The sequence below is a fragment of the Argentina silus genome (genome assembly GCF_951799395.1).
Source record: "Argentina silus genome assembly, chromosome: 13".
Taxonomy (NCBI): domain Eukaryota; kingdom Metazoa; phylum Chordata; class Actinopteri; order Argentiniformes; family Argentinidae; genus Argentina; species Argentina silus.
This window is the reverse complement of record NC_139667.1, coordinates 19,064,998-19,089,094: the sequence shown is the minus strand read 5'-3', so window position 1 is coordinate 19,089,094 and position 24,097 is coordinate 19,064,998. Positions and strand designations below refer to the sequence as shown.

At 45.9% G+C, this 24,097-nt stretch overlaps 1 protein-coding gene across 2 annotated transcripts; it reads left to right on the top strand.

The window, feature by feature from the left end:
* Positions 1–22,941, top strand: setd3 (SET domain containing 3, actin histidine methyltransferase). Of its 2 annotated transcripts, none has more exons than XM_083682926.1 (13): positions 1–114; positions 3,778–3,910; positions 4,651–4,743; positions 4,861–5,009; positions 6,097–6,169; positions 6,610–6,866; positions 14,403–14,461; positions 15,118–15,232; positions 16,445–16,519; positions 17,551–17,717; positions 19,474–19,559; positions 20,456–20,616; positions 20,823–22,941. In XM_083682926.1, the coding sequence occupies exons 2-13, from the start codon at positions 3,808–3,810 to the stop codon at positions 21,429–21,431; spliced, it is 1,947 nt and encodes a 648-aa protein (XP_083539052.1). In that variant the 5' UTR covers positions 1–114; positions 3,778–3,807; the 3' UTR covers positions 21,432–22,941. The 2 variants fall into 2 exon arrangements, with proteins under 2 accessions (XP_083539052.1, XP_083539051.1); XM_083682925.1 differs by having other exon boundaries at positions 4,831–5,009.
* Positions 22,942–24,097: the final 1,156 nt, after the last annotated feature.

Here is a 24,097-nt window from a genome sequence, read left to right as displayed (position 1 = left end):
CGGTGTCAGGCGTGGTTTTGCTAAATGAACGATAAGTTCGGTTTTACCCCCGTACCTTGTGGAAGAGGATTGAATTCCAGTTTGACAGGAGGAGCTGCTGCTGTCATTTAGAAGGTAAATAGTTTTGCGAAACATTTTACTTATCAGCACAACTATGGCTTCATGTTACTTGCCATATTGCTCCTGTTTCAACGCTTTACCTGACAGTACTGCATTGCAGTTCAAACGTCACTTGCAAAGATCGCGATCCAGGCTAGCTAGCTAGCTATAGCTAATTTATCCAGCCAGCCAGCCAGATTAACGTTGTGGTAACTGGTTGCTTCCCCTTTCAAAGTGTATGCATGCATGCTACACCGCCGCCTCAGCAAACGAGCGAGAGTTCCGCTCAGTTAGCTAATAATCGAATCAATCCCCTAGTATTCTCTGCGTTAGCTAGGTGGGCGAGATTCGCTAAATGAATGGGCTGCTCCGCTATCTATCTAGCCAGTCAGATTGCTTGTTTGATGGGCGTGATTCAGCTACCCAGCTAGGCTAGTTACTATGGACTAGCTAGCCCGATTGACAGATTGCTGCTAGACTAGTGTGCTCTAGCTACTAGCAATCTAGCAAATTATATATAATATACATATACAAATGATAGATAATATACCTATAGGTCTTACGTTGACAGGTGAGATGGCTAGAAATCCAGTTTAGCTAGCCAACATTTAGAAACTTACTTACTAGCTAGCAACAGTCTTTTAGAACTGTCTTGATGATATTTAGAAAGAGGGTAAAACAAGATCCATATAGCTAACTAAGCTATTGACGCAACATGGCTCTGGTCTGGATAAGAAGAACATGTAACTAGAGCTGAATAAACTGTTCTACCCTCTGTTACATTGTTGGGCATTCCTGCATGGTCTCATCAAGTTCCGGTAGTTTAGATGTTTGGTCGTATGATTGTAACTTGAAGCAACAGTAGACTAATTCGTAATAATGTCACCCCCCCCCCCCCCCTTTGACTTGTTTAAATTGTTCCAATTTAGTTGTCATCCCCCGTAGTTGTTTTTGGAAGAGCCCTCCATTTTGAGTGTACAGATGAGATGTACGTGTGCCCATTGCGGTATTCACCCCTAATGGGCGCACAGGCCTACTTGATTGTGTTGGTAGAGGATTCCTGGCAGTCTTTCAAACAGTGTCAGTGCTGGTGAACTGTGCCCATGTTTTGGCCCCAAACCATTGAAAGGAGGTCAAAGCCTTTGTCCATCTCAGCGGAAGAGGGAGTTTTTACGCACAGCTTCACAGACAGCTCTCCACCCTTCCAATCAAAATGAATGTAGTGTTTTCACATAATGAGTCACCAAAGTGATGCCCACTAAGCAGCTAGACGCTGATGCAGTTTGGATTGGTAGAGTAAGCTTTGTAGGTCATCACTAACCCAAATGCGGTTGAAGAACGAGGCTCACTCTTGAATTACAGACATCATTATCAAAGTGACGGATCACTCCCAAATCGTGTTCTCTGACTTCGAAAGTGGTCTAATGTTAAGCCCATGTTCCACACGTCATGTTGCGTCCAGATGTCATGTCATTCCTGATTCCCCTGCATATCCTGGAGCTGCCCAACAGATCATGTCAGATTTTGACATTGTCAGACCACTTTTAGAGGTCTCAAAACGTCTGACAAACTGAGTGGACTATAACTTTAACTCCAGATGGCAGGCCATTAGCTAGGCCACAGCTGTCCTGCCTGCAGCGCTTGGCCCACGCCATAAAGTGACAGTGCCGAAGGTCTGCAATCGCAGCTGGTTTTTATTCATCTGGCCTATAGTCTTTGCTGGAATTAAAGGGTGTGGTGCCATCAACCTTTCTTGAACAGGCACAAGCCTATGCCTGTGAAGCCTTTTCAGTGGAATAGTGGAATTGGCCTTGCATTGCTGGATCCATTCCTCACTGCCAAAAACGATTTTGGTGGAGTTGCTCCTTGCAAGACTTGAGCAGGTGACACAGTGAGAAAGAGGAGGGGGGACGGGGGGGACGAGGGGGACTTTGAGTAGGCCTAGAAGCAGAGAGAGAAGGAGCTAGGGGAGTGAGTAGAGTGAGTGAGTGAGTCAAAACTAGTTAGAGAGAGGGGTGGAGAGAAGAGTGAGTTTAGGGAGAGAGGGGGGCAGTAAGTTGAGAGATTCCGGGGGTGGGTGGGGGGGGGGGGGGGGGTAGAGAGGAGTGAAAGAGAGAGAGAGGGAGAGAGGCAGCTGCAGAGGGGAATGATGAATAAACATTACTCCTAAGATGGCTGGCGCAAGTAGTCAAAGGTCCAGATTTGTAACATAAACCGAACATTGACATTTTCTATTTAAAGCCGTCATTACGTCCGCGCGAACAAGCACACAACACTATTGTTTCACAAGAGGTAACTCGAAGATGTCCGTTTTGACTGCAGATCAGGTTAAAAGATTTGCAGTTATAGCGATCGGGATTGCTAGGCCTTCTTGTTTGAGAGAAACGGTCGTGTCCGGCCTATAGTGTCCTTTACTATGTTTGTTTCTCCTTTAGGATAATGTGTTAGTCTGGCAAATGCCCGATGTTGTCATGGCAATGTCTTTTTTTTATTCTTTTACATAAGAGATTGAATGGGTTTCTCTAGAGCATTCATCTAATCTAGAGTTAGGATGTTCATGCTCGAATATCGGTGGTTAGGCCTAGATTATACTTGTGACGGAGAGGGAAGGAGTTGCGTAAGTGGGGCTTCAATGGAATATCCCATAAGCCAAGAGCAACCACTTTACCAGCACAATGCCGTCATCACAGGGTAAAGCCTTCCTCAGAGCGCAGGGGAGGCTGATGGAGGTAGAAATCGGAAGGCTCATTGTAATCCACGGAATGGAATTCCTCATTCCGTTCCATGCATTACAATGAGCCTATCCTCCGATTTCTACCTCCATCGGCCTCCCCCGTCAGAGTGATTATTTATTTCTCAGGAAATTTGTGTTGGCCTGCCAACAGCCGTTTCCAGGGTATCGTATTATTGTCTAGCCTGTTCTGACAAACCATTCTGTGTTCAACCGCATCAATTATTAAAAATCAATTATTTATTTGTCTTTGAGTGCTGGCCGTATTATTTACTTATTGGATCAAACCTGGGCTGCAGCACCCAAGGAAACATTCATCATCCACATTCAGTTAGGCTAAACGTTTTTCAGAGTTGAGAGTTTTATTTTTAGCATAGTCTGCTCTGGCGAGTCATTCTGTGTTCAACTTCATTGAAGCGCAGTTAAACATACTGTATCAGGATTGATTTAAGACTTTTCGAGAGAAATACATTTGGAGTTTTATTTTATTTGTTCATGAATCATCAGCTCGCCTATATGATTTCCATGACCTGTTCTTTCCCTGAGCTATCAAGAGGGGAGGGAGGAAATGTGGGATGTATGTACTGTGCCAAGATGAACAAAAATATCCTGCCATTTTACATTCATTTCCAAGTAAAATGTGACTTCTATGCCATGAAGCCTTAACACCAAATCCCTATTTAGAGGGACAAGTAAACCCGTTTCTGCAGTCTATCATGCCCTCTAGTGGCCTACTACAAATCAATTAAAAAACATTGTGCTATCACTAGTCCTGGTTAGGAAGTTTGTTTTGGCTGGATAAGACGTTCTTCAAACGGTTCTTCTCTTACAGGGTACTTTTTTTTTTTTCCTAACTGTGCATCTTGAAACATAATCAGTAGTCCTAGTCAGTCATGTTGATTTCGTGAAATAACTAACCTAATAAAGTTGTCATTTCTCGTCTGCAGCCCCTGCCCTGCTCGCTGTCCGGCCACACCATGGGAAAGAAGAGTCGAGTGAAGACTCAGAAGTCGGGGACGGGCGCCACAGCCGTGGTGTCCCCCAAAGAGATGATGAACCTCATATCGGAGCTCCTACAGAGTACGTATGGAATAGCCTAGATCCAGCAGAGAGGATGGGGGGGGGTTGCATCTCCTGACATGGTCCTAGAAGGGCCTCATCATCCCAAGATCTGTCGCTTTTCATACAGATAGATTAAGGAATCGACTAGTGTCCTTTCCCCCCCCCCCCCATATTGATTGATTGGTGTAGTTGTGCTTATATGGACATTGTTAACCTGAGGCTGATTGACTGAAAGAGTTACTGAGCTAACTTTGACCAAATTTAGTTCCAATTCCAGATAACCCATGTCAATCAGGTTGGCTCACCCTTTAGCCAGGTACATTATTATAGCAACTTATCCTGACACACTAACCTGCTCTGGGGCTGGATAACTGCATTATTCTGAATGTGTGCCCTATGCCGCGTGCTCAAAACTATTGCAAATAAATGTTGTTGTTTTTTTATATCAAATATCACGTGCTGAAACATTGTCGAAGTGATCGCTGATACATGTAGGCTGACGAGTAAGATAACGCAAATACTTTTACTTATTGCATTTTTGCGGTTTATTCAATACAAAGTTTTATGGCATGGTGAAGGAAGCTAATTTTGGCATTCCTGAGTATGTGTAGCTTGCTTCGTAGTTTGCCCCTGTTCTTAACTTGTTTCATCCCAGGTTAATGGGATGAACTATCAGAGGGAACCCGTGACTGGTTGATTCTGTAAGTTTGTAAGAATTGAAGTGGTGGTGATTGATGTGTTCCCCGTGCTTCTTTTAGAATGCAGTAGTGCAGCCCCCTCTCCAGGGAAAGAGTGGGAGGAGTATGTCCAGATACGCGGCCTGGTGGAGAAGATCCGCAAGAAACAGAAAGGTAGGATCACGCACGCACTCGTTTCCTATATGTAAATGTTTATCTATTAAAAAAAAAATGGGGCCTGGCTCAAAACCCATCACTTAGGTGTGTGTGTGTGTGTGTCTCCGTCCCAAGGTATTTCTGTGATTTTTGACGGCAGCAGAGAGGAGTACTTCCAAGAGCTGATGGCGTGGGCTCAGGACAGCGGGGCGTCATGCGAGGGCTTTGAAGTCGCCAATTTCGATGGCGAGGGCTTTGGCCTCCGGGCCACCAGGGACATTAAGGTGAGTGCCTTTGACGCTCGAGGCAACAGTTGTCAGAGTTGAACACCAACAGGTCCCACGTGGAGCTGCTTGTTAACACAGTCACATCTGTTACCATCGTCTGATGGGTCTTAGGTCCTCTACCCAATGTCGGCCCAAATAGGTAGAATTGTCATCAATTTTGTCAGTAATTTTATATTAGAGCCCCTCCGAAATTAGATTGATTCGTGTGCAGTTGACTTATGTTTTGAGAGATCCAACAGAGGCTTTAGCCATGCCCATGGAATGACCTACAATGCAGTGTTGTTTTCAATTTAGCTGCGTAAAACTAGGCATTCTACAACGAGGCGTTCTACTGCTATGCTCTGACTGCCTGCCCAACTCTCTGCGAAGCTTGAATCACTCTCCAATCTACAGACCCTGACCTGAGACTTCCTCCATCGACTACCACAAATTGATCAGCTCCTCCTATTAAACACAACCGGGGGAGGAACCCTCATTGGTATTCTCCTGGTAATGACCCCCCCCCAATCAGTCTTCATTGACTTTTCAAAATGGCTGCCGTTTAGCCTTATCGAACCGACAGGGCAGCTCTAATCAAGACCAAGACGCGGCCCTCCTTCCCCCTGCTGTTTCAGGGACTAGCAACCGGGTTTAAAATCAATGACATACTTTAGCTAACGCTTAAGCTAACCTTTTTTTCCTCAGAGGACAATGTGTTCTTATTCAGGCAATATGTAAGGTGGACTTGCAGATTGCTGGTGACATTCTCTTGTATTTTTGGCCACACCTAACAATACACTTATAGCATAATAGCTAGCTACCAGTCGATTAAAGGGATAGTTTCCAGAAAAATACAAATGAACGTGAATTTCCACCTACCTTTTGCTGTGGTCGATTCACCAAGACTTTTAGCTATTTAGTTCCCTTACTTGGATACCTGCAGTATTCTTTTTATGTTTGTATCACCATAGGGCCCCATTAATAAATAAAATAAAAGAATAAGTCAAAAACATCTTTCAAACATTCTTGCTTCTTTGCTGCTTTAATGGATACTAACTGTGTACTGAAGCCGCTATCAGTTCTGATGTACTGTTTCTCTGTGCAGGCTGAAGAGCTGTTTCTGTGGATCCCCAGGAAAATGCTGATGACTGTGGAATCTGCCAAGAACTCTGTCCTGGGTGAGACCTATAATCTTAAATCTGGTTTAGAATTTGCACACGTATGTTGGCGGAACGTGATTGACAATTCGAAAGGTCATTTCTCTAGCTAGGTAGATACCAAAGTCTTTAGCTGCACTACTGGAGGAATTAGCCAAGACCCACCAGTGGATACCCCCCCCCCCCCCCCCGCCCCATTTGGGGGAACACAGTCCTGAATGTTTGTTTTGTGATGTCATGTGCATTATGAAATGAACAAAAGTATGTAGTGCATTATAGTGACCAGGTTTCCCTCCAAAAATAGGTCTTTAACCTCTAGAGGTCTCAACTTCAACATCGATAGAGTCAGCCTTTTGTAGCGGATGCCATCGACAAACGCCCTTTCTCCCCTTCATGGACAATAAAGCTTTGGAAACCTTGAACTTGAATAACCCCTGGTACCCCCCCCCCCCCCTCCCCAGGCCCCCTGTACAGCCAGGACCGTATCCTCCAGGCCATGGGCAACGTGACCCTGGCCCTGCACCTGCTGTGCGAGCGGGCCGACCCGGCCTCCCCCTGGCTGCCCTACATCAAGTCCCTGCCGGGGGACTACGACACGCCCCTCTACTACGAGGAGGAGGAGGTGCGCCACCTGCTGGCCACGCAGGCCATCCAGGACGTGCTCAGCCAGTACAAGAACACTGCTCGCCAGTACGCCTACTTCTACAAGGTGGTCCAGGTAAGTGGTCTACTCCTCCGCTCCACTGTCGTCATCTGCTTTAGCACACAGACGTTCCCTCATATGAATATCACGATTTTTTTGACACACTCGGTTGAGCGGTGCATTACCCCTTGCAAAGTGCACCGGCCCTTTTACGCCACGTCTAAGCGAGTGCCCTGGCAAAGAACATCAGTGTACAATGTCAACCCTGGATAGATTGTAACACAGCTGTGTTAGATTGTAACACAATCTACAGCATCGTAACAGCTGTAGATTGTAACACAGACGCCACAGTCACCAGAGCCACATCTGTCAACTGGAAGGACGCAACATCGCGCAACCGAAATGCGCGACTTGCACTTACCGCTGACACTGCAACAGGTGTGTGTGTGGCTATATTTGACCATTCCCCCCCGACTCAGACAAACACTCCATCGTAGTATCCCAAAAAACAAAAATCTCCAATTTTTTTGGAGAGATTCCGTTGTTTTTGACTTTGTCCTATCATAGTAGCATTTTCACAATTGAGTGCGTTGAGGCCATGTTTTGAAACACTTTGAATTGAGTTGCCAGTTGTAATTTATTTGAACCTTGAAACCTTTACCCAAGACAGAGAGCCCCAGTTTGCGGGCCCAGTGCCACAGATATTAAAGCATTGTATTCTGGGCCTATCTAATAAAGAGGACTTACAGCCATGTCTTTACTCTTCACCTTGAAACCAGGTGGAGAGTAAATCTCAGGGCTAGTCGAGTCTTAAAGTAGTGAGACCAACTGTCTGTCTCTCTCTCTCGCCCTCATCACACCGTCTCCGTGCGTACACCTGTCTGTCAACGCATCCCCGTGCTTGGTGAGAAGAATCAGGTTTTAAGAGGTTTCCAGCTGTAGGGAGGGAGAGAGAGGGAGCAGGCGGGAGATGGGCGAGAGCAGGTTTAGAGTGCCCTCTTGCACTCAATTTCACTAGCCCTGATAAGCTGCCAATGACGGAGCGCTGGGAACCTGTCACTGTAGTACTGAGACTTGACCAACAGGGGGAGCTGGTTGACTTGTTTGTGTGAAGAGGGATTTTTTATATATATATATATATATATATATTATTATTATTATTATTATTATTATTATTATTATTATTATTATTATTATACACACTGTTCAGTGTTTGACGATGGGTACATTACATTAGGAAATTAGAAGAGGGTGTTGAAATAACTTTTTCATAGCTAACCCTAACTTTTTTTTCATTTCTCCCCCTAGGATTTGAGCTAGGCTATGGCTAATCCTAGATTTGTGCTGTTGGCCAACTGATATAGGAAGCTGTACAGTAACTGCCTAGCTGGTGTTATTGGGGCCAACATTGCTAGTGTGATGTACCATACAATTTTTGAGGCGATTTGTCTTGTCATTCAACAGAGCAAGGTTTGTAGCCTAGCTAGTGGCTACTTAATCTTTTCTCAAGGGCTAACACTAGCTCTTGTTTTCAGTTTGTCTGCTGCCTTTTGCCAACATATTGCTGTTATGCCATAAGCCTGATGTAATGTTTAAACTGGAAACCATCTGTGTCACCCATCCTAGCCAAAGTAATACTAGCCAAAGTAACCTCTACACGTTTCTGCGTAGAAGCCTCTAGAGGCAACTTTCTCTAGATTGACACGGCATTCCTCCATAGCTTGTTGGTTTCTGGTCCAGTTTATCTGTCGACAGCTGCATAGCGTCAACAGCCATGATGAAGACAGAGAGGGTGCGATTAAGGTTTATTATGAAATGTAGACTAACTCCAGATACAGATATTTTGATGCAAATATCCAAATATGCAAATTTAGTTATTAAAATGACGTTTGGAAATGAGGACTCCTTTCAGCTCGTCCTTTTGATCAAGCCAATGAAGTCTTCTCTTTCTTAAAGGTTCACTCTCTTTGTTGTCAAAGGAGCAATAAAAAAATAATCTGTTTCTCCAAATTATTTTCAAATTCTTTGTCGGGGCCGTTGGTTGTCTTTCATTAAATGACTTGTCAATTAGGTGGGGAAAAAATGAACATTTCACATTACTGTCAAGATAAGGCATCAAATATTCATGACAGTACATGCTGACATGTTTTTTATTAAATGTTTGTTAGTTTTCAGTAGAATGTGGCTAATCAATTAGATTATGGTTTATTACCCCCCCGACTCCCTCCCTATCTTTTAGCCAGGCAATAGGCGTACATGTCTTTTATTTATTTTATTTAATATCTTTTTTTGACAGCAATGTGTAGGCTAGGTGTTCTTGTCTTAAGACCTAATATTAACCAAATCATTTTTAATGACAGTTTCTTGACTTCTATTAACACATTTAATTGTGGTTTTGCATTCTACTACTATATTTTACTGATAGGCCAGTTTTGAGAATTTTAGTTCTTTAGGCTTTTAATTTCTCAGAATCTCCCCTTTCAGATCGATGAATGCACTGAGCACAATCACACAGGTTTTACTGTTTAAACTTGTTTTAACAGTTTAGTCGCATTGTTCACTGTTGAGTAGCAGACACTGTAGCAAGTTGTCTTGGACCGCATGCTGAGAAGAGCCACAAGGTGGCAGTGGTGGGTTATAGAAGTTCATGGGTCTTACTGAGACCCTGTATCGCTGAGATGAAAAGGACATCTGAGGTTTTGTAATCAGTGGTTTCACAGAGCATCAGGGTAGATTTACATACTTTTACTATACTGGCATGTCGGTCCATAGCAGGGCTGTAGTTTGGTTTAAGTGGATGGGGTTGGTTGAGGAGACTTCGTTCTGAAGAGAAGTTCAACCCAGGGTGAACTGAACCCAGGAAATCATCACAGTATACATATATCGAGCATGGCTGTTATTATCCATGTCATGATGTTGATAAAACATGTATTTAACTTCATTGGTGTTTGTTACCATGTAATAATGGTATTATAACATGAGAGGTCCAGCAGTAGTACTCTGACTATGGTAATGAAGATGTGTCGCACCTCAGACATTTCATGGCCGGTGTTACGTTTAAGAGTAAAAGGTGACATGACGGAGATTACTCTTTGTCTTTGTGAACTCTCCTTCTCGCTTGGCTTGAGCTGTGCGTTCTTAAGAGGGCAGTGTGTGTGTGTGGGTGTGTGTGTGTCCCATCCACATTTCCCTTTTCATTTCATGCCCCTTTTCCTTGCTCTTCCTCCCCTTCTTGAATCCTCCCTCTCCTTTCTTCTCCACCATATCTCTCTCTCTCTCTCTCTCTCTTACCCCCTCCCTCCCTCCCTCAGGTTGGGGGCCGGTGGTGTCAGTGTAATGACTACTGTCAATGTCAGTGCCTCTCTCTCTCTCCTCTTCTCCTCCGAGGCGGCCGCAGATGACCGGGCTGGAAAATTAGCTTGTCGCATTGGCTTTGAATTGAATTGACCTGATTGTACCTTCCGTACATGTAGAGTGGGGAGACTGACAAAATAACCCCTCTGCATTCATCTCTCCCCCTCTCTCTCCTTCTCTTTCTCTCTCACCCCCCCCCCCCCCTCCACCCACCCCTCGCTCTGTCCAGTCCATCCCAGACCCCCCTTTATCTGATCCCCCGCGCCCACACATGCAGAAACGCGTGCATACACACATGCAGAAACACACACACACACACACACCTTGAAAGGTGGAAGGAGGGGGTAGGGTGCCCCTGTGTCGGAATTGGGGAGTCAGTTATGTATGTATGTGTCTGTCTGTTTCTCTCCCATACATATCTCCCCCCCCCCCCCCCCGTTTCTGAGGTGTGATGGGATAGGCTGTTGTCAGTGCAGGGGGCCATCTGAAGCATAGCCGAGTGTCTCTTCCCTCCAGGGAGACGAGTGTGTGTGTGTGTAGGTATATGGTGTGTGTGTGTGTGTGTGTGTGTGAGGACCTCATAAGGTGACCCCAGTATGCAGCGAATGCAAAGTAACCTTGGAGAGCGGAGCATGTGTGTGGCGGCGTGATGAGAAATGGTTTAGAGTCCCAGAGGTGTCGTTTAAGCCCCCCCGCCCCCCCCCCCCCCCCCCTCCCTCTCCAGAGCTGCCCAGGTATCTGTCTAACCTTCCTAGACTGCCTAGCCAAATGAGGGAGAGAGAGAGAAGAGGTCCCTTACCATAGAATCAAGCTCCCAATTCCAATACTCTGAAAATGATTGGATTGGTCAAAAGCAAGCTTTTTTTTTTTTTCTTCTTTTTTTTTCGCCTCACTGCGTACTGTAGCTCTCGCCGATCAAGTTGCGTCTGGTCAGCGATGGAAGAGAGGAAGAAGGAACGCATTTCAAACGGGGCCCCGGAGTTTACTTTTCATTCTTTTGTGTTTTGAGTGTCATTAGCTGGATGTGACGATTATTAGGAGAAATAATGAACTCTCTGATACTGAGATGAAAATTCAATGAGACGCCCTTCTGCCAGAGAGAGGTCTTGTGGTGTTGGAAACATTCCTTTGAGATTCTGGTCCGTGATGACATGATTGCATCACGCAATTCCTGCGGATTTTTCAGGTGCGCTTTCAAGATGTGAATCTCCCCCGTTCTACCACGTCCCAAAGATTCAGATCCGGTGACTGGGAAGGCCACTGAAGAACAGTGAACTCATTGTCATGTTCATGAAACCAGTTTGAGACGACTTTTGCTTTGTGACACGGTGCGTTATCGTGCTGGAAGTAGCCATTAGGAGATGGGTGAATTGTGGCCATGAAGGGATGCACATGGTCAGCAACGATACTCAAATAGGCTGTGGCGTTCAAGCGATGATTGATTGATTGGTATTAACGGGCCCAAAGTGTGCCAAGAAAACATTCCCCACACCATTACACCACCTCCACCATGAGAAGGTGTACAGGTGTTCGTGGCAATTTTTCCCCATGACTAAATTACTGATGGACTGACTGGTTTACTGATGTCAGATCATTTTGTCCCTGCCCTCCTGCAGACCTTCAACCAATTAGCAGCCTTTACCCAGGCCTAATGCCCTTGAGCCTTTGCTCCGTGTGGGGGCTTTGTCTGCTCTTTTGTCTGCCCCTTTCCATCTCTCTGTCCTGCCACCCCTCCTTTCTTACTTACCTTCCTCCAACTACCCTTACCTCCCTCTACGCCTCTCGTGCTCCCCTTGCCCGGGCATGTGCCAGTCCTCGTACACACACACACACACACGCACTCCGCTGTGGCACATGATGGATGACCCTCATCTGGTGATGCTAATGCATCAAGAGCTCAACTTGCAGCAGTACTCGGTTGCCCCCCTGTGTGTGTATGTCAACCAAACCACACCTGTCCACCTAGTTCTCTCTACTAAAACTCTTCATTACCGTCTCAGACAGACTCAAACTAGGCCTCTCTCAGCGCACACACCCACAGTAATTAGGCTAGGCTGTACACATCTACGCAGGGACACTCCAGGAAAACTCCATCTAGATCTTTCCACTCCGCTGTACCGAAGTCAGTCCTGCACTCTCGCCCCCTCTCCACTAAAGCTGCCTCTAGCCCCGTTCCTCTGAAGCCACACACGAATAGAGCTTTAACACAACATATACATTTACAATGGGGGGGGGGGGAAAAACGACACCGCTTTTGCCTCTTTTAGGCTACTTGTTGTTATTGATAAAGGCGAAGGACGCGGGCGTTGTAAGTGATTGGTGCGGTCGTACCAGACCTTTTTATGCATAGTAGATGACCATGGGGTGTTTTGACTGGTTTGTGTGGATGAATCTCACTGCTTTTTGATCACTGTGGTATGGGGCTAGACTGGGGTGCTCCTATGAGATTCCCCCCTTCCTCCTCCTCCTCCTCCTCCATTGCTCATTCACAGAGAGGTAAGGGGCCCTCAGGATCAGGCCCCAGCCCGGCATCAGCCCTGGCTCTCCGCCAGGCGCTTATCTTTTAATGGCTGTCAGAGAGCCAAGACGAAGCTCAACTCAAACGCTAGTTTTGGTTCAACGTCTACCTGGGGTGTATTACTTTCCTCCCCATCCCCCCCCCCCCCCTCTTCCTCAAGAGTTGGGGGACGCTTCCTTCTAAAAAAAAAGAGAAAGGAGAAAAAAAAAACAGCATTGGGAGGAACCTTTTTGATGCTCTCCCCCCCAATGTGTTTTTCAGACGGAAGCGAGGAGAGAAGATGCGATTAACAGAGGGGGAAATACTATTGGGACTCAGGCAGGACGTCCCCAAGTCTTGAGGAAGAGGGGGGGGATGGGGCAGAAAACAATATACCCCAGGTAGAAATTGAGCTGACTCCACCCTCCACCTCCTTGCTCCCCACAATGCTGGGCCGCAGCAGGGCCTGTCAACCTTCATGTGCCAACACCTTTTGTGATGTTCCTTTTACAGTTGCGTGTGTGTGAGTGTGTGTGTGTGTGTGTGTGGCCAGTGCGTGTCATATCGCCCAGTGAGCGTGATTCTCCCCACTTTACTGTAGGGATGAATCAGTATCACTGCCGGACTGTCTCTATTACCGCCTCCACACACCCACCCAGGGGGAGGAATATGATGTGACCACTCGTGCCACTTGCAGATCAGGCTGTGGTAGTAAAGGTGTGTGTGTGTGTGTGTGTGTGACGCTCAAACACTCCCCTGGGAATATTACAATCTCATCAGATCACTCACCATGTTTACAGAGAGCTAATCGTTATCAGCCACTTAAGTCAGGAAGGCTTGGGGGGGGGGGGGGGGGTTTGCACCAAAATATCTAGGAGAGCATGTGGATAACAAAGAGAGAGAGAAAAAGATTTGTGTGTGTGTGTGGGCGCCTCACTTCTGAATTCATACCACAGTCTATTTATAATGCTCATTTTGCATGTCGGGCCTTCAGGAGGCAGAATTAGACCCTGGTGCCCTCTCTCTCTCTCTCTCTCTCTCTGTATCCCCTTCCTTCTCTCTCCCTCCCTCTGCCCCCCCCTCTCTCTCTCTCTCTCTCTCTCTCTCTCTATCTCTATCTTCACAGTGCCTCTCTCTCTCTCTCTCTCTCCATCTCTCTGCACCATACCGTTGCTCTCGTTCTCACATCCCCCCCCCCCCCCTTTCACCCCTGTCTTCCTTCCTCCCTCTCTCTCTGTACTGTCGTAAGTCTTCCCTCCCTACACCGTACCCCTACCTATCTCTATCTCTCCCTCTCCCTCTCTCTCTCTCTCTCTCTCTCCATCTCTTCTGCTTGTAAATGAGCCCTTGGAGGCGGCTCTGCGGCCGTGGCGGTGGCTGCTGCTGCTGCTTCTGCTGCTGCTGCATGTGGCTTTAAATGTAGATTCCTCGTGGCACCAGTGGCTCCCCCCCCCCCCCCCTCTCTTGTCACCCCAAATTGATGAAGCAGATTTATGATGGCTGCTGGGCACAACAAATTAAGTTGACAGTGATGTATGGGGGGCTACCGCCACCCTGATCCCAGCCCCGCACCGATGGACGCTCGGTCCCCCCCTTACTCCCACACCCTCTTGTTAGGTTCCGTTAGGCAGCCCCTCCTGCATAATGTAATTCCACACACTGATTTTGTGTTTTTTCTTTTTTCTTTTTTCCTTCTGTCTTTCACTGGCTCTTTCTTCTTTCCTCTTCTCCTCCTTTTTTCCCTCACCTTCAATCCCCAGACTCATCCTACCGCCAGCAAACTGCCCTTGAAGGACGCCTTTACGTTCGACGACTACAGGTCTGTGTGTGTGTGTGTGTGTGTGTGTGTGTGCGTGCGCGCGTGTGTGTGTCTGTCTCTCTCTCGTGTGCGAGAATGTGGAACAACCACCACGTTCCAGGATGGCCTTTAAAAAACGGAGGTGTTTGTTCTCATTGTTCTTTCATTAAGAGCCAAATTATCTTTGAGGGAATAATTTATCGCAGGGTCTCCTTTTATCTTCCCCCTGATTGTGGAGTTGTCTGATGCAAGCCTCCGCTCCCGCCGGGCAACTCGCTGTGGGAGTGGAGCCGGTGTCTTACTTGTCACCGCCGATGCTTCCTAGAGGCTCCGCAGTTTATAGCCACACTTAAGAAACCATTATAACATGAGATAACAGCTACTCACTGTTGTATACCGTCTTTGAGTTGTTGATCTGGATTACTTTTCCACTGTTAAATCAGTCAACAGTTACTTGTCCCTATCAAAGTCTAGATTTCACCGAGCGCTGCATCTTCAATGATCTCTTTACCCACGAGGAGCCCTATGTGGTTCAAGAGTAGTGTACTCCGTTTATGGGGAAATAGCCAGGGTGTGATTTGAGATATAGCCTATGACTAAGGCTAGGAGTCTTTTTATGTAGTTCAACAATTGCTGAAATGTTGCATGTCCTTTGACACCCCCCTCCCCCCCCATAGATGGGCGGTATCCTCGGTGATGACCCGTCAGAACCAGATTCCCACGGAGGACGGCAGCCGTGTCACCCTGGCTCTCATCCCGCTGTGGGACATGTGTAACCATACCAACGGCCTGGTGAGTCCAAACGAGACACACTTACAACACACAACCACGTGCTAGACAGGGAGACGACATGCATCTGTTGAATCTGTTTTTCCTTGTTTTGTTTTAACTTTTAAAGTTTTAGTTCACCCAAATTACAAAGTCACGTATTTGTTTTCCTTATCCTGAAATCCTATGGACAAGGACAGACTTCACTTTGGTTCTGTTTATCTGGCCACAGACACCAACTGCTAACTGATAGCATTTTGTAACTAGGGTGAACTAATAGGGTGAACTATTCTAAGTTAGTTCTAAGTTCTAACTATAATACGTTTTTTTTTTATATATATATAAAGGAGTTTTTAGATCACAGTACTCACATTTTGCTCCCCTCTCTCTCTCTCTCTCTCACACACACACACACACACACACAAACTTCAAAATATTTCACATAGCAAATGATGGATTTCAGAGAAAGCCCACACTGCACAGATTCCTCACTTGATTACGCCTTTCTCAAGGGGTCTTTTATTTATCGGACTCATTTGGCTTTGATTGTGTTCAGTGACTGATTGGACCAGAGCAATAATATCGCCGCCCTCTCGTATGCATGCAAAACGCATTTACCCCGTCCTCAAGTGAGATTTTATTCGGGGGGAAAAAACCCGATGCTTTTGAAGAAGCGCGTCATTAAGACACGCATAATGGAATGTTTTCCATTGTATTCCCTTGGTTTTAGCTTAATAAAGATGGCTTTCTGCTTCCTCCATACATTGCTCACGTTATTGCTATTCCGCCTTCTGTTTTCTCACTGTTGAGAAATGACTCGCGGGTTGATTCGATTTCCTTAATTTCAGCCCATTTGTAAAGTTCTCGCTAACGCGAAGTCGGGAGAATTATATAGCGTTGATATGGTCCTTGATTACATGATATGCTAAACTAATATGTTTTCCTTCCGTGTTCACGACTTTGCTTATCTCGTTCATTATTCCCTTGAGTTGTATAAAGGAGTAGAGGACAAAAAAAGGAAAAAAAACAAACAAACAACTCTTTATGTTCAATGTGGCAGCGGAATTGGAGAGAAAAATGTAGCCGATATGTACATACTGCATTAACAACACTTTTCAGGGAGTCCCTTGTAAAACAGCTCTTTTGACATCCAATGAGACTCCCTGGATAATTAAAGAGGAAGTGAGGAAAAACGTGAAATCTCTCTCTCTCTCTCTCTCTCTCTCTCTCTCTCAGATCACGACAGGCTACAACCTGGAGGACGACAGGTGTGAGTGTGTGGCCCTACAAGACTACAAGGAGAATGAACAGGTGAGTGCTCTTGTGTTCGATCCAACCCCTTACCACTATCTCCTCCTCTGTAGATCTGAAAAGGATTTGGATCAGTATTAGCAACACTTTGTAGCAAGGACATTAGCAGCAACTAGCAATTAGGCTACTACACGTCATCTCCACCACCACCCCCACCCCTCCACCACCACCACCACCTCATCTCTCTCTCTCTCTCTCTCTGTCACCCGGTCTCCCTCACCTTTTTATAATGGGAATTATTTGATAAGATTCAGAGGGACAGGAAGGTGTGGGAGAGGGGATGAGGGGGGGGGGAGGAAGCAAGCAAGCAGAGAGTCAAGTGCACTGGGAAACGCAGAGAGTCAAGTGGAGCTGCTTGATCCTTGATTCCCATGGCAGATTTCACCGTCCGGCCAGAGGAAAGACAGACTCGCTAAGCCGCATTCCCCACTCTAGGGTTTATCACTCTTCCCTTGCTCTATCCCCCCCTCCCTCTCCTCACACACACACACACACACTCTCTGTTCCGCTATCTGTAAACGCTGCAGATGTAATGTAATGTGTAGTGTGTGTTGGGGAGGCATACGTGAGTAGGGTGTGTATTGATGGTAGAGGAACTATTCGATTCACTGCTCTTATGAAGCTGAAGCTGAAGTGGAATACCTCCAATATCCCCGGTGTAGTGCTCTTGTGTAGTACACACTTTAGCTTGTACACTTATGTCACTAAAGTGCAACGCACGTTTATACTGTACATAAGGGAAATGATAACTAATGCTGCGAAAGATTTACACCAGGGTTGCGGTCAATTTGGTTGAATTCGACCCATTCAGGTGGAAAGAAGTTGAAAAGCCTCATTGAACACATTTAGTAAAGATTGTATCTGAGAGATCAGTTTGTGGTGGTGGCCGTTTTCAATCCTTTTATATTGAAATTGTGACTGAATTTAGATGGAACTGACCCAAGCCCTGATGCCTTCCTTCATGTAAGAGCATCCGTCTTTCTCTCTCTTTTATTGAGTGCCCCTCTCTCTCTCTCTCTCTCTCTCCTCAGATCTACATCTTTTACGGCACACGGTCCAACGCTGAATTTGTCATCCACAATGGCTTCTTCTTCGAGGACAACGCCCACGACAGGGTCAAGATCAAGCTGGGCGTGAGCAAGAGCGAGCGGCTGTACGCCATGAAGGCCGAGGTCCTGGCCCGCGCCGGTATCCCAGCGTAAGTGACCAGAGGAAAGACACACACACACACAAAAACACACACTAACCATGATGTCGTCTCAAATCGATCTCTAGCACCTACACCCAAGCCCTGTATTTATCCCATTCCCCATGGCCCAGTTTTTCCACAAATTATGGGTAGGAACCCGCTTACTTTTCCTCTGCATGAAGGGCAAGATGCCGGTGACATCATAGGAAGTGTGTGACTTCTGCTCACCACTGGTTTCTTAAACGTCTTCGTCGCTCTGACGCACCCGAAGCCTTTAATAGGTGCGGGCCCCAAAAGTTAGCCATTCCAAACACGTTTGGCCGATTTCCCAGTCCTAGATTAAGCCTAATCGTAGACTGATGTTAGATCGTCAGTGTAGATTTTCCATTGAAGGTATGATTTGGCCCTAGCCCTTAATCTGTCTGGGCATCCGGCTTCTCTTATTACTGTTTGCTTGTTTTTCCGTTATTGTGGTGCATCTTTTACAGTTTTGTGTAATAATGACTGCAGCATTTTCTCACAACAGACGACGTCACATCATTTACATCTTCACTGGCACTTTCATCACGACTGAGCTCAATCATTTTATCATTACCCTAATATTATGCGGCAATTCTCTCCGTGGCATTTTTAATCAGAAGCCTTTTAATCTCTTATTGATGGCATGCTAAATCTCAACAGTGGAAATTAAATGAAAGAATCCCCATAGTTGCCGTTTGTGCTCTGTTCAACTGACAGTTACAGTGATGTATCGCTTTCAAAGGAAGTAGCAACAGCACACTGTCAACCAATGCCGTGTGAGTAGCAATCAAGAATGATGAAAGGAGTTGTGTGTTCTGTCTGTTTGGAACTGTTGGAAGTCTTCCGTCCTCTTTTGGATACTTAAACAATGCATCCTTCTTTCCTTGAGGTGATCTGACCGGGTTGGATAGGTTTAAACAATAGGGTGGGTACTTTGACCAATCCGATGTCTTATGTAGCAGTGATTAGGTCACAGAGAGGAGGATGGATGAAAGTATGTGTGGAAAGGTACTTGAACAGGGCCATTGAGTCTGTGTTACCACTCCTCTCCCGGATTCAGTCTTGCTGTGTAGCAATGGGCAGACGGGTAATTTAATAGTAGCTCTGCAAGAGTCAGCCTCTGTAATGCATTTGCAGTGCAATAATGTCGACCATGTCCTGCCTATTGTCACATTGATCAATTCTCTGAAATGCAGGAAAATATTGCCCTCTCCGAAATTACCTTTGTCTGTGACATAATGGAGAGATAGCATCTATCGCTCCCTCTCTGGCTGACGCTTTATGGTTTGTTTTTCTTTTTTATGTGCTATTTGACGCATTATTATTTTGACTTTGTTGATTAACAGATTAGTGGTGAATAAAGGACTCTTAAAAGTCAAGTCTGTCTCTCTCCCCTGTTTTTTCAGCTGAGAAGATGCAAGGGTTTAATGGCAAGGAAATTGTGCCATAAATTAAAGGGCAAAAGGGAAGTGTTTTTAATTTGTTTTTAAAGATTCAAGGAGGCTCATCTCGTGTGGTGTTCTTGCTAAAGCTGAGTTCAGGATTGAGTTGGCTACATGGACCACTGGCTTCCAATACCCAACCTGCTTGCCACTGCCAGTTCCATAAGTTTAACCGACATTGATTGTTTAAGAGTTTTAAAAGTTAATGTGGAGCGAAGCTCATATGCGTTGGAGAAGCATGAAGTAAATCTTTTGGGACTAGGACAAACGATGCTTTCTCTCTTTCTCTCTCTACTCCTCAGGTCTAGTGTCTTCGCCCTGCACTGCAGCGAGCCGCCCATTTCTGCCCAACTACTGGCCTTCCTCAGGGTCTTCTGCATGACAGAGGGTAAGATGGAACACATGCAAAAATCTCACACTCATCCAAGCTCAAACCCTGGAACCAGGACCTTCCCAGTGGATCCACATGTGGTCACAAACCTAGTCACACACACCACAATGTACACACACACACACCGCCACGCTATCACTCCAGCACACACCTCAAGCAACTGTCGTCAAGCGACTGCGTCCTACTCAGATCACCAGAGGGAGAGAAGGTGCGAAGGAGTAGAGAGCGAGCGAGAGAGCGAGAGAGAGAGAGAGAGAGAGAGGCTGCCTGTCCCTTAGGTGGCTAATTGATCAAGGCAGGCCACCAGATGTGTGGCAGGAGTGATCCGCGGGGGCTTGAAATATTCATCCCCATGTATGCAGAAACACGGCGGTGTCATAAATCCCCACCGAGCAAGGCCGCATCCTCCTCCGGCTAGGGCTCCTCCTTGGGCCCCTCCTCCCGCAATATATTATTCACGCTCTCGCTGCATGTTAATTTTTAAAATGGCTCCAGCCCCTCTGGTCGGGGGGTTGGAGAGGGTAGAGAGCGGGGGGGGGGCTCCATATTGCTTCTTTTATTATACTTTTTTTTTTTTTTTTTTACTGATGTGACATGACGGCGTGCACACACTTGAGGGGCTCATTCTCCCACCCTTTCATCTCTTGCCCCTCTCCCCCAGTGTAATCAAACCCTTAATTTATAGCTAGCTCAGATCAAAACAGCAGGCTAAAGGCTCATAACCAGAACTGTTACCCATTTAAATAGTTGACCTAGGCCTATTTACTGTTTAACAAGCCTAAAGTCAGGGGTTGACCAGAGCGTTAAACCAAAAATTATTCTGGCTACCACCTATGTAATCCAATGACCCTATAATGACCATTTTTAACCGATGGTGTCCTTGTTCTCTCCAGAGGAGCTTAAGGACTACCTGGTCGGGGAGCATGCCATCAACAAGATCTTTACCTTGGGCAACACCGAATTTCCCGTCAGCTGGGATAACGAGATCAAGCTGTGGACCTTCCTGGAGACCCGAACCGCCCTGCTCCTCAAGACCTACAAAACCAGCTCTGAGGTCAGACTGCTTTCCGGTCCGCAGAGATAATGTCTGTTTTTCAAATTGAAGGTGCATTTCAATAGGGTTTTGAAAACGGTGTTTCCAGTTTTCCAAGAATGGTGTAAGAGTGTTCTTGAGACCAGATTTCCTTATCCTTTGTTTCTCCCCTGCTTACCCTACTGTATATCTCCTCATCGTCCTCACTTTCTCTCTATCTCTCTCAGGATGACGGCTGTGCATTGGAGAAGCCAGACCTTTCCCTCCACTCGCGCGTTGCCATCCAGCTTCGTTTGGCCGAAAAGCAGATCCTGGAGAGGGCGACGGCCAGCGGGCGGGCCAAGCGTCTGCACTTCCAGAAGCAGCTGGAAGAGGGCGCCGCGCTGCCCCGCTACGAGGAGAGCGACATAGCCCTGCTGGAGAACTCGGACGCCGACTCCAAACTGCCCATCATTCTTCGCAAGCTGGAGGAGGAGGATGAGGAGGAGGGAGTGGATCAGGAGCTGGGCCTCACCGAGGCGCTAGCCCAAGCGGAGGAGCACGGGCAGAGAGATGCGGAGAGGGGAGGTCCCCTCGTCAATGGGGACGGGAAGGTGGTCAACGGTACGGACGCTAGCCCGACCCTGGAAGCTAGCGAAGACGCCGGTTCAAGTCAGGAGGCTAGCAAAAGCGCTAGCCTGGTCCAGGAAGCTGGTGTAGATGTTAACTCGACGCAAGACGCTAACCCAACCCAGGAAGGCCAAATGGAAAATGACAAGGTTACTTCTTGTTCACAAGAAGTCGACAACCTAAGTTTTGAACGAACAGGAGATGAACCCAAAGAGAAAAGTGAATGAAGGATGAGGGATTTCCCCTCTATTGCGGAAGAACAGCCACGGCCCCTTGCTATTTATTTATTTTTGTCTCTCTAAAGTGACTCAGAAATAAAAGAAGGAGCTGAAATGAATTTGAATCAAAATGACAGAACTTTTTCGCTGTCCGTTCGTCCCCATCGTGGCTTTTGTTAGTTGTCCGCTGCAGAGACTGCCAGTCGATTAGTACTGCCAGTGAGTGTATCAGCCTTCTGAGCAGTGAAGTTTGTCATTTTTATGAAAACTGGCTTTGTTTTTGAGTTTTTAACAGTGCTTCACTGGTTTACATTGAGTTTAATTGAAATCTGAGCTGTGAGAACCCGAGCGGGTAGTAAGGCCAAGGAACAGAGATGAACTGAGTCTCCACCACTTTTGGGTGGACCAAAACAAAACAAAAAAGTGATTTGAATGTTATCTTATCTCCACAAAGCCAAAATCTCTTCCTCCTAACCCCTTGCCCCAGAATCAGTTTATTGCTGTAGTTCGTCTCAATACACGTCTGGTATGATTTCAGTCGACAATCTTCTTCTCTGGTGTGTCTTTCTTGCTCTGAGTTGAGACCATCACTGCCCTTCTCTTCTAGAGATCCACTTCCTGTTTTCACTGAATAGCATTTCAAACGACCCAACTGAAGGAAACCGACCCAAAATGGTGGTCCTGTCACTCCCGGGAACAATCAGTATTTTCCCACTTACAAGTATGTACTCTTTGAAACGTGATGTGGACATATGTGCGTTTATTTGAGCGAAATGTGTACGTAGCAGGGGATTTGGGTCATTTGATAGCTTAAGAATAATTTTATGAATGTACCTCACCTCTCAAGTTGCAGTAGTGAATATCACTGTATGGCTTTCTTGAAAAGACTAACACAAGTCAGAAAAGAGATGACAAATCAAGCCTCTTCAGCAAAACATGACCTGTAAATTAAAAGTTTGTTTTACATAATTGCTTTTTACTCATCCAGATTATTGTTTTGTTGGACAGAATTAAAACTGTGTGATCTTAACCTTAACTGAAACTGGCCAACGCTGACATGGTTGACACCTGACTGATGTTTTTATTTGTCGACATGTGCTCTGTACGGTATTTTCAGCGTTGGTTTATGCTAACATGTTATGCTGAGACATACAAGTTCTGAAATAATAACCACTTGTTACTGTATGTTACCATTTCATCTTTTAGCAGTGGTTCCTGTCATACGGGGGATGCTAATTCTGCATATTCATGTCGTCTTCTCCCCATTGCAAATGACACGCCATGATAGGAGAGACCATTTTAAGACATACAAGACAGTTAAATTCAGCCTTACTCCAAAAATATTAGTGACGCTTATATTCTGTCTGTTACCAACTTGAAATGAAAATGAAAAAGTTTATGTAACTAAGGGCCTAGTTTTTTTTTCTACCACTTTGTTGAAATATCACCGCATTTTCTGTGGCATATTTCTTTTGGCACTTCACAAACCTCTGTACAAATATTCACTCATGGACTACTACACTTCACATTTGTAACATTCTCAGTCTACTTGCTGCTTTGAAAAAAAAAAAAAAAAAAAGAAATGTTATAGTTCCTGAGAGCCCACACAGCTTTAACCGAATACACTCAAATCCTGGACACCTTGTTATCCAGTCACAACAGAATCCTCACCAGCTTACAATATGCAGTAGTTTTTTGTTTTTTTTCTCTGCATAAGGCAGGAGATTGTACAGACTACAGAGGACAAGGAACCTTGTCCAGAAGCTGTCCTCATCGAACGACCAGAGATTAAAGTTCATCTCATTTCTCACCTCCAATCGTGTAAAGCGTTGTTCTTTCTCTCAAACTTCTGACCCCTTTCTCTTCTGTCTTCTCCGGATCAGCCCGTCCTCTCCTCCAGAGACACAAGGTCACCATCCTTTCTTCTTTCCCCCCTCTCTCCCTTCCCTTTTTCTTGGGGGTGTGTGTGGGGTGGGGGGTGGAGAAAGTTTTATTTAATGTATTTTCCCCTTCTTTGCCCCCTGGCCATTACGAATTTATAAAAGAAACATTATCTTGAATCATTTAATTCGGGGCAATTAAATTTTGAAATTCCCTATTCATAATTCATGGGTCTCCAAGATAAAACCCCTTTAATCCTTGAATATATTATTATAATGTGCGTCGGGGTGGGCAGTGGAGAGGGAGGCAGTCCTGCACATGTCCAGTATTGTTAGTACTCGCTGTGTCAGTACTGGGAGCACTAGCGTGAGGACAGGAGCAGGCCTGGGACCAGCGCTCCAAAGTAATCCTGCCCATGAATTATACACTCTCCTCCCTATTAATATCCAATGGCACCAGCCACGGCCCACTCGACCGGGAAAGGCCCATTGTCATGCAAGTGTTTACCAATCGAAGCATCACTGGGTCCTGTCCTGAGGAGATGGTGACATTGTGTATTATTTACAGTGTGTGGGGGGGGGGGATCAGGTGATTTTTATGTCTGGGCAGTGGGAATACAGAGAGGTTGAGTTCAGGTTGTCCGGGTAAAGTTTTGGTGGTGTTGGAATGTGTTTTTCAATACGACTGGTGTACATTAGAGTGCTGTGTAGCAAATTCGCTGTTTCTGCCTTTGTTCATGTTTGGGTTCCCAGAGCCTTAATTGGAGAAGCTCATAGAATAGAAAGGCCAGGTCT